The sequence below is a fragment of the Actinia tenebrosa genome, unplaced genomic scaffold, assembly GCF_029948245.1.
Source record: "Actinia tenebrosa isolate PJP-AT-01 unplaced genomic scaffold, QUT_ActTen_1.0 PGA_scaffold16__25_contigs__length_10494907, whole genome shotgun sequence".
Classification (NCBI taxonomy): Eukaryota; Metazoa; Cnidaria; class Anthozoa; order Actiniaria; family Actiniidae; genus Actinia; species Actinia tenebrosa.
Window position 1 is genome coordinate 3,572,678 of NW_028292576.1, and position 12,786 is coordinate 3,585,463.

The 12,786-nt window shown below is 38.0% G+C and overlaps 2 protein-coding genes across 3 annotated transcripts in view; one reads left to right on the plus strand and one right to left on the minus strand.

Annotated features, from left to right (window-relative positions):
• Nucleotides 1–5,650, minus strand: part of LOC116301045 (uncharacterized) — a 30,452-nt gene extending 24,802 nt beyond the window's left edge. Inside the window, exon 1 of one of the 2 annotated variants that reach the window (XM_031710045.2) lies at nt 5,415–5,650. The gene's annotated coding sequence lies outside the window, so the exon portion shown is untranslated. The remainder of the gene's footprint in view (nt 1–5,414) is intronic. The other variant, XM_031710047.2, reaches the window with a different exon arrangement.
• Nucleotides 5,651–6,892: 1,242 nt separating this feature from the next.
• Nucleotides 6,893–12,457, plus strand: LOC116301027 (uncharacterized). The gene is made up of 4 exons (XM_089031430.1): nt 6,893–6,980; nt 8,848–8,947; nt 9,448–12,346; nt 12,445–12,457. Exons 2-4 carry the CDS (start codon nt 8,878–8,880, stop codon nt 12,455–12,457), a joined length of 2,982 nt encoding a protein of 993 aa, XP_088887556.1. The 5' UTR covers nt 6,893–6,980; nt 8,848–8,877.
• The last annotated feature ends 329 nt before the right edge of the window (nt 12,458–12,786 follow it).

Consider the following 12,786-nt stretch of genomic DNA (forward strand, 5'->3'; position numbering starts at 1 on the left):
CAACCAACAAGCAAGAAAAAGAACTTCCATTTATAGTGCCTTCCTAGTAATTAAATAAAGTAGGATTATAGTTATAAAAAAAATAATAAAGTAGGTTTTTCCAAGAGGATGGTATATCGCATTACCTAATGCATGAACTTATAATGCAGTTGATATCAAACTAGACCAAAACTTGATATCATTTTCAAGGCCCCTGGAGAGTGAGGGGCTAAGAGTGTGTCTTAGCCTTTCCTGCAGCTTGACAACACTAAGAACAGCTGCTGACTAAGATAGCCGTAACATGTTTTCCTTACATTAACTATACATTAGTCATAAATATTTTCAAATTTTATTTTATTTATATATTTTTTAAATTATGAGGGGCCTAGCAGCTCCCCCCATTCCAACCTTTTTGTCAGGAACCGCAGATTTGGATTGGGGGAAAACAGCTAAAAGAAATTGCTTTCAAATATAGTCTGAACTGTAACTCTATTCCAGAAAAAACACAATCACTAGAAAATAAATCAAATTAGCAGGAAAATTATTAGGGTGCTATAGCCTCCCAGCCTCTTAGCTCCACGGTCCCTGGTTGGATTTGCTTTTGGTGACAACACATGCAAAGGTCTTCAGACAAGCTAGAGGAGAGAATCTGCTAAGCATTAGATAAAATTAATCTATTTCAAGTACTACTAAGCAATCTTGAAAGTTGAGGGCTTAGATTTCAAAACAAAAGTAGCAGAGTAGTGTGAATAAGACTAACAGCTCAAATATAATATATGGCAATAATGCTATGTTGTGTGGGCTTTTTCATTCACATTATTATTTTTCTAAGAGTGGGGAGGGTAACCAGTCATTCATGGTCTACACGCAGGCATTTGTGTCCATATACTGCTTCAAGCCAAATGTGCAAAGATGTGTATTCTAATCTACCATCTGTTAATTAACAAAGTACACTGAAACAGCTGCAGGATGCTAATTACATAACCTTAGACAGTAAAAGTCATGGTGGGACCATTATAAGTGTCTTTTTATCTCATTATCAACTCATGATCTTTAATGAAATTGATAATCATCATTTCAGTTGTAAATATGTCCCCTGCTGGGGCACTTCCTGAGTATTATAAGAACTCTACCCTCAGGCTATGGAAAATATCAAGCAAACAAATTGATGTCATGCAATGATATCTGGTAATAATTTCCATGTATAGATCTACACATCATGGCCACACTTTATACCTAGATAGACATTATTACTTGTTTACTCATTCTATGATTCTTTCACCGCTGTAAGTCCAATGGGTCAGGTCACTGGTTTGAGCCCTGTGGTCGCCACATGTGAATTGAGTTTGTTTGATGTGTTGTTCTCTCCTATGCTATGAGGGTTTTCTCCGGGTTCTCCGGTTTCCTCTCTTCGTAAAAATCAACATGTGAGTTGAGCATTGTGTGCATAGAACATTGAAGGTAGTGGTAGTGCGCGTGAGCAAAAAGTGTCCCCAATTAGTGAAAAAGTGCTAGAACGACTAGACACTTCAATATAATGAAAGTGATTTTCAAAAAAAGTTTAAAAAACAGTCATGTGACCTCAAAACTGCTTGTGACTGGCTAGTGTATTTTTTTTGGTTTATATAGCAGTTTTCAATATCATCACTTACATTAGGTAGTTTTGAGCTGCACACTGAAATTTGTTTGTTTTTTTCTTCTCTCGCACCTTTTACAATTTAGAGTTGCGGCAGTGAAAAACTAAATTCTAACAAGCAGCTTGTAACTCTCAAAAAAAAGTTCAAAAAATTGCTATAATATATATATACTGAATGCATATCTCAAAACCCTGGTATTTCAAACCTTTTCTTTTCTGGGTTTCAGGAAGTTTGAGATAACATGACCCTCTAACTTTTCGCTGCAACAGTCTCTACCTGGATGTAATACAGTATGAAAGGAACTGAGATGCAAAAAGCAGCTAGTGTGGACTGAAGTGACTAATTGGAATTGCGACATACTAGTCCTTGACCACAAGAATACCATTAATAGTAAGTGATTAGGGTGGAGTTTCTCAATGTCTGATCGTTGCACAAGTCAAATTGTACTCCATATTCTTGAAATATTTGCACACTAAGTCTTGATATCATTTACACTATTAAGTCTTAATATCATTCCACATGGAATAACCATTGATGTGTGAGCTTGGTAGTAAATATACAGTATACATCTTACTATACTGAGCACATTTAAGCTTTCCTCTCATTTTCAGAACACGTCATTACAAATTTTGTTACAATTTAATTGTAAAATAACCATAGATCTTAACGTCTTTGATATGTAAAGAATAACAGGGAGAGAAAATGTAAAAAGTATATTCACTTTTATTTTTTATAGGCTTTATTAGTAATCTAATACTATTTCCTCAATCTACAAATGTACAGCAACACAAATACATCTTGAGTTAAACCTTTAATCTTGGTCTAAAAGTCAGATTATCTTTATCCACTAATATCATTGCCAAAGCTCAAGCTTTCTTTTTTGATAGTTGCAAGACAAACAAAGAGATATACATATATGAGAACTTCATGTTTGAAAAAACCTGATTTTAAGTTACATTTTACATTTCTGGATTATGGCCTTTGATCTTTTAATATTGGTGCTGACTAATACATGGGAAATTTTCTGTCCAAAACAACTCTTGCTTTCTTATTCCACAGAAAGTGATGTCCTGCACAAGTTTGTGCATATATTTTCTGTTTATTCTCAAGTGAAAAACCACAGTTATAGATATAAAACCATGGGCCACTTTTGAGTAATTGCTCTGATAACTACTAATAATTCTAATGTGCTATAGCTGTGTATACTATATTAGCAAACCAATCACAACCACAGTTCCCAATAAGAAACAAACATTCAACAGAATACTCCATTTTATAGTTCTGTTCCAAGCCAAGGCTGGAGTTTCCGTGCATGATAAAAAATATAGTTTTGTTATGCACGGAAACTGCAGCCTCTGCTTGCAACTATTATTCATGGTCACTCGAACAAAACTGTAAAATGGAGTATTCAAATAGTCAAAGTTTTATGTTACTTTATCATTCACAGAGAAGTTTGGATTATTCTCAGTTGACAACTACATTCCTAAATTTGGAAACCCCTTAAGAAACATGATTCTATATATAAAGAATGACTGGTGCACAATACAGAGTCGTGTCTTTGCCAAATCTTGTTAAAATCCTGGATTAACTAGGAATAACTTATCAATGTCATAGAAAAGTCTCTGTATGAGCATCAAGTAAACAGTAAGCTAATCTCCCAATCCCCTATCATATTCTCTCTTATCATGAATCAGGAAACAGAGTTTGCCGACGCCAAAAGTGCCCTAATGTAATCACTTCTTATCCATAACATTCAAAGTAATTAGTACTAAAACGAGTGTAAAATTTGCAAGTCAAAGTGAAATCAAAGAATATTTACAATGCATATGTTTATGTTTGTAAAGAGGGCAATTTTTGATTGTTTGATTTCGACCACACACGGGCATCAAATTTGAATTTAAGACAGGATTTAAGCCGGAGAATGAGTTGTCGAAATGTCTTCCTTGAAAGCGTTCGATTTCCGGTCAATGTGCTCGATTTCACTAAAACTTCAAACGTACAACGACGTTCAACAACGCGTGGATTTCTTCTAGATAATTTCATTGGAACTTTAAGAGCCAAAAAGAAAACAAAAAAGCTTTTTTGCAGCTAATTTATGAAGGGCTTTGTTATTGTTCGTAAGACAAAGAAAGAATTTCGTGTTTTTGTGTAAGAATGAGGTGATATTTTGAGACATTCCCAGGCTTGAAACGTCTTAATGAAAAACCATTTGAGTGTCAAGGGAAAACCATTTCGATGCTAGCTTATTCTTCCTAACGTAAACGAAATATTTCGAAGAACTTTAGGATACAAGTAAGGGCAAATAAAATATGCTTTCTCCTCTCGTAATTAGGCCATTATAATAATCTAGAGCTAAGAAGCGTGAAAAGAACCTTTCCATCAGAGCGATTCAAAGTAACTTGATAAAGATCTTAAAAACAACACATTCCAGGCACCGAAAAACCATATTATATTTTCTTCCTTTATCAACTTTTTGCTTTAATAATAAATGTGAGGGAGGAGCAAACGATAGTTATATTTCGTCCTAAAAACAGATTATTAAACTGAAATTGGTTTTAGTGAGAGTTGTTTGAACTATGATTATTCCAGGAGAATGATCAGTGATATAATAAAAATAAACTAGAAAATTCTAAATTCTTTTGATCAACTCGCACCTGCAGAGCAAAAACGAACACGTGCTTAGTGCCTTAAATATATCGCTGAATGAGAAGTACGAATTTTCTTAAAGCGATTGAAGTGATGATTTAGTTATAGGAACACAAACATTCCAGAGCTCCGGGAAAACCATTCTTGTCAGCATTTGGTTTACAAGGATATATCTTTGGAGGCTATAAATCCTTCAGTCGCTTACAGTGTAATCAAATAGCATATCAACTATTGACCTAAATGTAGTAAGATAAGGTCGTGGGTTTATTTAGAAGTCGGTAGAAGCGATATGTATAGAGTATCGCATATCGTAAGATTAATCCCATGCCATAGTTCACACGTTGTTCATCTACAAAATAATCCAACATACTAGAGCTATGATATTTCAATAAAATAATACATATTGAAGGCTATAGTATGAATAATGAAACTTAGAATGAATAAAATACAATATGGAGTGAATTTTAGATGAATATATCAGCTGAATTGAGGGAAAATTTCTAATCATTATTCCACGTAAACAAGTTAATAGTAAGCTCTGGGATACGACGCTTTCAGGTTTAAATATAAGAATGCTTCGTGAATGTCTTAAACTTACTTACGCCTATTATAAATGAATGGAATTCTAGCGTTTGAAATATATATTTTGATCTCAAGGTATAGTAATCTAAACTTTTTTTTATAATTCATGACAAAGGAATAAAAATTCTCTAAGACTGACTCACACAAATACGATATACCACAAAACCACCGTTTAAAAGCATACTTTCAAAGATAAATAATACTTCAGTAGAGAATGTGGTTCAAACAATTCGCTAAAGTCCTTAGAAACGACATTCCTTTATACTAGAAGATAAACTTTATCAACAAGTTGAAGTATTTTGAAAGAATCGTGTAGGAACTTAGAATATGAACATCGAAAAACGACTGACGGCCACGACGCGAAGTTTTCGCGGTGAACATTTAATGAGGAATAACCACTTGTAATTTGGTCTTGTCTTGCCTCAAATAACCCCAAATTATGAATGTTTAGACACCTTTGTAAAACACAAGTTCCTGTCTAATAAGACAAGGTCGATTTAGGATGTAAAATATTTCATTAAATGACCGGTCTATAGAATAATTACATGAATCAAATTCAAGAATACTAACCTTTCAAACTATCAAATCTCCTCATCTAAATTCTGTGTATTACTCAAACACGGTTATAATCCACGAGCCAAATAACCCTTCTGGTGATCTGTACACAAGTTATATCCTTCTCGTTTGAGTTTTTAACTCTTTTGAACAATTTGATTCGTTTTCAACTGAACGCCTTGTTCTTTATGGCCAAGCAAACGGAAGAGTTATGATGACGTCACTGATCAACACTGACTACTGTGGAGGGAGGGGTAAGGATAATGTTAAAACATCAACGAGATTTTACTTGCAAGCCTTTTGCTAAAACCTATCATAGATCATAGAATTGCGTTAATTATTAACTTTTGGTTTCTATGAAGATAATATTGGAAATTTTAAGCTATAAAAGTGCTTTAAATGGAGACTACGATTGCTCTTTTCTTTTCGTTGAAATTGTGGAAATACAAAAAGTGATTTCCTGTAATTCTTGAAATTAACAAAACTGTTGTTTCTTGTACTTTTTAAATAAATAAGGAAATACTAATAAGTCGAGAAGGACAAGGATGGGGAGAGACAACAAACACAATGAAACACGGCGACAGTCGCGTATATATAACAGCTTACGTCTCTTAATAATTACTGTAGTGTACTGCTACTACTAGTGAGAGATCCCGATATTATTTCAAAGAAAAAAAAAGTACTATCATATATCTCTTACTTCATTTTAGGCATGCCTTCAAGTGATTTAACCTCGCCCATAGTTATAATTTCGCGTGGTCCAAAATATTCATAGAATTTAGTATGATCTTAGACTGGTATATAGAGTTTCTCGCCCTGTGATTGGTCGATCAATCGTGGTCCAATATTTTCATAGAATTTAGTATGATTTTAGACCTGAATATAGAGTTTCTCGCGCTGTGATTGGTCGAGCAATCGTGGTCCAATATATTCATAGAATATAGTATGATTTTAGACCTGAGTATAGAGTTTCTCGCGCTTTGATTGGTCGAGGAGTCAGTGATAATCAATGCTCGAGCGGTGATTTCCAAAGTTTACCAGATCGAAAGTAATACTAAAACGTTTTTTTTTTTTTTCATACTGAGTTTCGTGTTTTCCCTGATATTCAAGTCTAAAATTATACTAAAACAATTCCCCTCAGGCTCAGTGATTATCGGTGAAGTCTACCGCCGATAATCACTTCGCCTTCGGCGAATAATTGTTAAATATAAACCTAAGTTATCATCAGTTACCACTGTTTATTGGTTCTGAAGACTGGTTAACTAACTGAGTATGACAATACCAGGGGTAATAAAAGAGAATTTGAAAATGATTGAATCTAGAGGATGCCATGGCCAGCGGAAAATGGAGGTTTCTGACTTAAATCTCTATCTTAATTAAGTAACTGGTTTATATCCATCCTCAGTGATTTAAGGTCAACCTCTTAAATGATGCATTAGAACTAGTAATCTATGTTAATCACGTGACCATATGAAATTTGAACGTCGCTGGAAAAGAATGTTCGGCTTTCAAACGAGTTGGAAAATGGACTAAAAACTCCAAATGAAAGAAAGCTCACAATCGAAGGAAACTGTGATGAAGGTAAGGAAAATATAATTTATTAACATGAAAAAACAACTATTTTTTCACCCACTGAAACAAGAAATTCCAAATGAAAAAGTTTCGGCAATGCACTTGTTATCTTTCACGAAATTTCATGTTTTTGAAAAACAATCCCTCGAATTAAAATCATAGTTGTCTTGTATCATAAAGTTACTCTATAATTGTAATCGGAATTGAACCAGGAATTTTTAGCTATGAATTTTATTTTGCTCTAAATTTAGAAGCGGTTTTTATTTTCTCTTGACAAACCAAATACCATTACCGCTGTCTTTATCACAATTCTTCAACCTGTTTGACTAATGTAGCAATAACTCAAAATATAAACATCGAGGATAATTAGAGAGTACCCTTATTCTAGCCGCTAATCGAAACATATAGCAGGATTTGGCGATTCAATTTGATTTTTTATGTAGAGAAATGAGACCAGAAAATTGAAGATTATTCTCTCTTATAGTTGAAGCTCAATGAATAACAAAGTCGAAAGTTTAAGCAATCTCTTATTTGGTTGTTTCTAAGCGAACGATTACGCTGATCAAATCGTAGAATTTTAAGTGGTTTCGGTATCGTTGGGGCTTGGGAAAGTTTATAACTGTTTTTGGAAAGGTGGATAACCCCTATTTTTTGAGCAACATTTTTCTCGGCTTAATATTATAATAGTTGACATAGTTATCGATTCCTGACACAAAATTTCATTCTAATTTGTTTGCATTTTATTCAAAATCAGCACAGAGATATAAAGAGGCTTTTGAGCCTTGATTTTTAGTAAGATCAGTTGACGATCAAACAGAGACAATATTGATAATAATCTTATGACCTACCAGTACGTACCTGCTTGTTGATCCGACATACCTGTTGATAGAATAGAAGGCCATTATAACCGCAGCCACACTAATCAATAGCCAAATTAATGACCTGTAAATGGAATGCGACCTTCATAACCTGTAAATATAGTCAAAAAACGTGCAATCTGATTGGTCAACAAGTTGGGATAAGTGTTTTAATTTAGATACGTATCCGAGAAAATTTTTTCATCTTTTCACGGTGTATAATTTACCTTTTTATCATTACTGCTTCATTAGAAACACCGACGCAGCTCACACTAGTTTTTAGCTAGTTCTCTCTTCGAGAAAATGAAAGCTATGTTCTGGCGTTTTGGTCGCTTAAATAAAGTCAAAATAATTGTATACTGGGGCGAATCTCTCTCTCGTCGATAGAGGTCTTTAGTCGTGCAGTGTGATATTATTTCAATATAATAACTGGATGATGAGGATGTTGATGATAGTGATGATGGCGATGATGATGATGATCGATTATATTTTGAAATTCATCCCAGGCGTGCCAGCGTGCCTTGCACTCATTAGCGCGCAAGCAGGATCTAGCGCAAACTTAGGCCCCGTCCACACGTATCCGCAAATTTTTGTATCCGCAATTTTTTTTTTACGGATACAGGTTGCGTCCAGACGTGTTCGCAAATTTTTGTGTCCGTATCCGCAAATTTTACGAAAACGGATACGTGTGGACGGTGAAAACGATTCGAATACGCTGTGCGTGGACGCAAACATTTTCGTATCCGCAAAAAATAATTTGCGGATACAAACATTTACGGATACGCGTGGACGGGGCCTTAGAAGTACAGCGCAGTGCAACACAACCGCTAAGACATACCAATACAAAGTTAATGGCTTTTTTATGAAATCCTCGCACGCGCAAGAGAACAATCGCATGCGTTTGCGCTACGCTACAAGAATGCAATACCTGAAAAAGGAAAGAATCGATAATCTTGCTAAGCTTCTTTAAGCAGCCTGGATTATCTAATCACTGAAAATGATATTGGCTTTCTTTATAGGCTTAAGCTGGCTGACACAGAGGCCTTGCGATGGTGGCCACTAGGATTATATTCCTTGTGCTCTGCTTTTATGTGGAACTTGTTAACAGCGCATCAAAAGGTGGGAAGAAATACTATAGATTTTACGAAAACGTCCAATTATTAGACAGAATGTTGTGGTCAGTTGGTGAAGCTAAAACATCGAGACAGCTAGCCATACGATTACAAACTTACAATTTATCCACAAACCCTGAAACAACCTCTGGGCTGATCTAAGTCAGGGCACGGCTAATTCACTACAGATCAAACCCTGAAACAACCCCTGGCTGATCTAAGTTAGGACTTATCCTGGCAAACTCAAAGATTAAATTCGAGTTTAATATGCAAGTTATTGCTGAAGGTGGAAAACCGAAAAAACCCAGAGAAAAACCCCTGAATCAAGGGAGAGACCCAAAGAACTCTACTCACACGTGATGCCGAGTCCAGGAGCCCGAGACCCCAGGAATGAGAGGCGAGTCGGCACTACTGCTTGATTCCCCAAATTACGCCAAAACTTACGACAGACGCAAATATCTCAGGAGCGCATTTTCGTAGCTTAACTTTTTATTTTGTCTATTGTAGGTAAGATCAAACGTCAATCACAAGGAATATCAGACTTCAAAAAGGATTTCAGGATTTTATCCAAAGCAGCTCGTTTTCTAAGTGAAGTTACGCATGCGCATGAGAAACCATTAATAGAGGGAAAAAAGCAACTAAAGCCTAAGATAAAAGTGCCATACACGAAACAAAGTAACGTTAAGGGACAGATTAATCAAAAAACGATTGATAATCGATTGAATTTCTTAAGACTGAAAGCCCTTCAAATCTCAAAACTCAATAAGGGAAAGAAGGCGCATTATCGCGAGGGAGCAAACTCGAGACCCTCTGGTCCCCCACATGATAATGTGCCGAGGTTCTTTATTCCGTCTTCAAGGAAGTCACATAATGTCCCTTTAAATACGAACAGTGGTGAAGTTAAATCAAATGTTTTGGGAAAATTTCCTGGCTCATCGTTTAACGCTATACCTTCAAAGGATAAAACAAGAACCAACATACTCTACGGAAACGGTCGGAATACTGTCGGGGGCGTTCGGTCTTATCAACTTCCAATTCGTAATGTGTACGGAAATACTAGAAGGTCATTCATTCCTAGATCGTACCCGAATGCGTTCGGCAGAAATCAGCTTTATCAAAGTCCATATTACAGTGCATATCCAAACAGTGTGTACCAAGGAATGAATAATATTGGTATGAGAAACCTCGTGCCAGTACCTGGAATGCCTAGGGGTTGGTATCTGCCAGCCACATCTGTAGGTACTAAACGGTATCTGCAAACGAAAGCTTATCACTATCGAGATTGGTCCCGTAAGGGAATTATTGCAAAACGAACAAGTGTTATGGCGTCAAGAAGGCGTTTGGAAAAGGCTAAAGAAATAGTTCGCAAAAATACAAAATTTGTGAGACCTCGCCCTAGCAACAGTTTCTATGCTAAAGGCTTCTATGGCAACGGTAACCTAGTCGGCCCACATAGTACCCGGCAGACAGTGGCACGACCTGCTATTGGTGGAAAGCCTTTATATCTAGGGAATGTGAGACCAAACTTTGGAGGAAGAAAAATTGGAATTGGAAGTGGACCTAAGAATTTGAATCCAGCATCTTTAAAACAAACATTGACAAGAGGGCTCTTATCTTCCCCAAAGGAAGCTCTCAATTCTACTCCTACGCTCTCCAAGAGCGAGGCAATGCTTCAGTCACTGTTGAATGGAAAGGTATTTTATCTTGGTGGAAATTCGGCTGGAAAACGCATCCAGAACTTATTACTCCACAATAAGGTCAACCCAGAAGAAAAGTTTGCGAAGATAAAAGAGAGAAACGAGGTGGAAAAACAAAAAATGGAGCAAAATTCTAAAGGAGTTAACGATCTCAAACCTCCGGAGAAAAGTCTAGAAGATAAAACCTTAGAGCACTCAAAAGAAGTGAAAATTAAATTCCACAAACAGTCTTTTAAAACCAACGAAAAAGATCCGATGTTGAGGTTAGAAAAACTTCGTGATGAGCTGCGCGAGTTGAACCAAAAACGATCTCTGCGTCCAACAGGAGCTACCATAATCAACAAAGCATCCAATGAAAGCGAGATCATGCCTGTGTTGAGTTACGGAGGTATGCTTTTCCCTCCCTATGCCAGATCTGACGTTCCTCATGCTGATATAAAAAAAGACACGATAACAAGACCTCCTGTGAATCCACGAGTTAGGGATCTAACAAATGTAGTGGCAGCTGTCAATCAAGGTAGCAGTCAACAGGTTTTTCAACAAGATCGTAACCTCTATCAGAATCCACCCTGGTATACGACTACTCCGTCAGCTGCAGGAGTTACGCAGCAGACACAGACAACACCAACACAATCATATCATACAAGGTACAGGTGGAATAACCCACTAGGAGGGGTAGAATATGCACCACAGCAACAACAAGATGCCGGGTATCAACCACGCAATGATGTTACTACTCCCACTACTCGAGTACCTACTAGAGCTAGTCAGCTGACACAACAACAACCAACCCCATTAGCATCACAAAACCCGTCACTAAGACAACAACAGACACAGCCTCAGCCGCAGATCCAAAACCAGTCGCCACAGCAACAGACTCAAGGCCAGTCTCCACAACAACAGATCCAAAACCAGTCGCCTCAGCAACAGACTCAAGGCCAGTCTCCACAACAACAGATCCAAAACCAGTCGCCTCAGCAACAGACTCAAGGCCAGTCACCACAGCAACAGACCCAGAGCCAGTCACCACAGCAACAGGCCCAGAGCCAGTCACCACAGCAACAGACCCAGAGCCAATCACCACAGCAACAGACCCAGAGTCAGTCACCACAGCAGCAGACCCAGAGCCAATCACCACAGCAACAGACCCATAGCCAGTCACCACAGCAGCAGACCCAGAGCCAATCACCACAGCAACAGACCCAGAGCCAGTCACCACAGCAGCAGACCCAGAGCCAATCACCACAGCAACAGACCCAGAGCCAGTCACCACAGCAACAGACCCAGAGCCAATCACCACAGCAACAGACCCAGAGCCAGTCACCACAGCAACAGACCCAGAGCCAATCACCACAGCAACAGACACCTGGCCAGTCGCCACAGCAACAGACCCAGAGCCAGTCACCACAGCAACAGGCTCAAAGTGACCCAAATCAGCCAGTCAACCAAATGCAGCAGCAACAGCCTACCACTCGATTGCCACAGCAACAGACGTCGCGCCAGTTTTCTCCTCAGTCCACAGCTTCTTCGCAACAGGGCGCCAATATACAATCTACTTTAAATGATCAACATGCAGATTACATTATTGTTGCAGGGAAGCCAACGGGTGCTGTTACGGATCAAACCACGCCAGCGAAGCAATCGAATTACAGCTATTACGCTCAGATTTATCACGATGTGGTCAATGCCAAACCAACATCTGTCAATACGTATAAGATTTCTGACAAACAATCAACCGCATCGTTTATGATGCCTACAGGTGTACCAGTTAATTCCAGTGGTGATCCATTGTTGAATACATTTCTAGATTCGGCGATTGAAAATCCTACGAATACAGGACCTCCTGTGACTGTGGTTTCTACTGCGAGGCAAAACGCGGGAGCTTCGCCTACACTGTCTGCAACATATGTTAAAGCTGATGTTCCTACGACACCATCTACACAAGCACCTAAGAGCAGTTATCTTCAGCCATATAACGATTATCCACTACAGACACAGACACAACCACAACTACAATCACCTCCACCACCACCACCACCTCCTCCTCCACCACCACCACCACCCCCTCCACCTCCACCCCCTCCACCACCACCCCCACCTCCACCACCACCCCCACCACCACCACCACCACCCCCACCACCACCACCAC

Coding starts and splice junctions, on each gene's coding strand:
- LOC116301027 (XM_089031430.1), top strand. CDS start 8,878: ATGGTGGCCACTAGGATTATATTCCTTGTGCTCTGCTTTTATGTGGAA. Junction 8,948..9,447: donor TGTTAACAGCGCATCAAAAG/GTGGGAAGAAAT, acceptor TGTCTATTGTAG/GTAAGATCAAACGTCAATCA.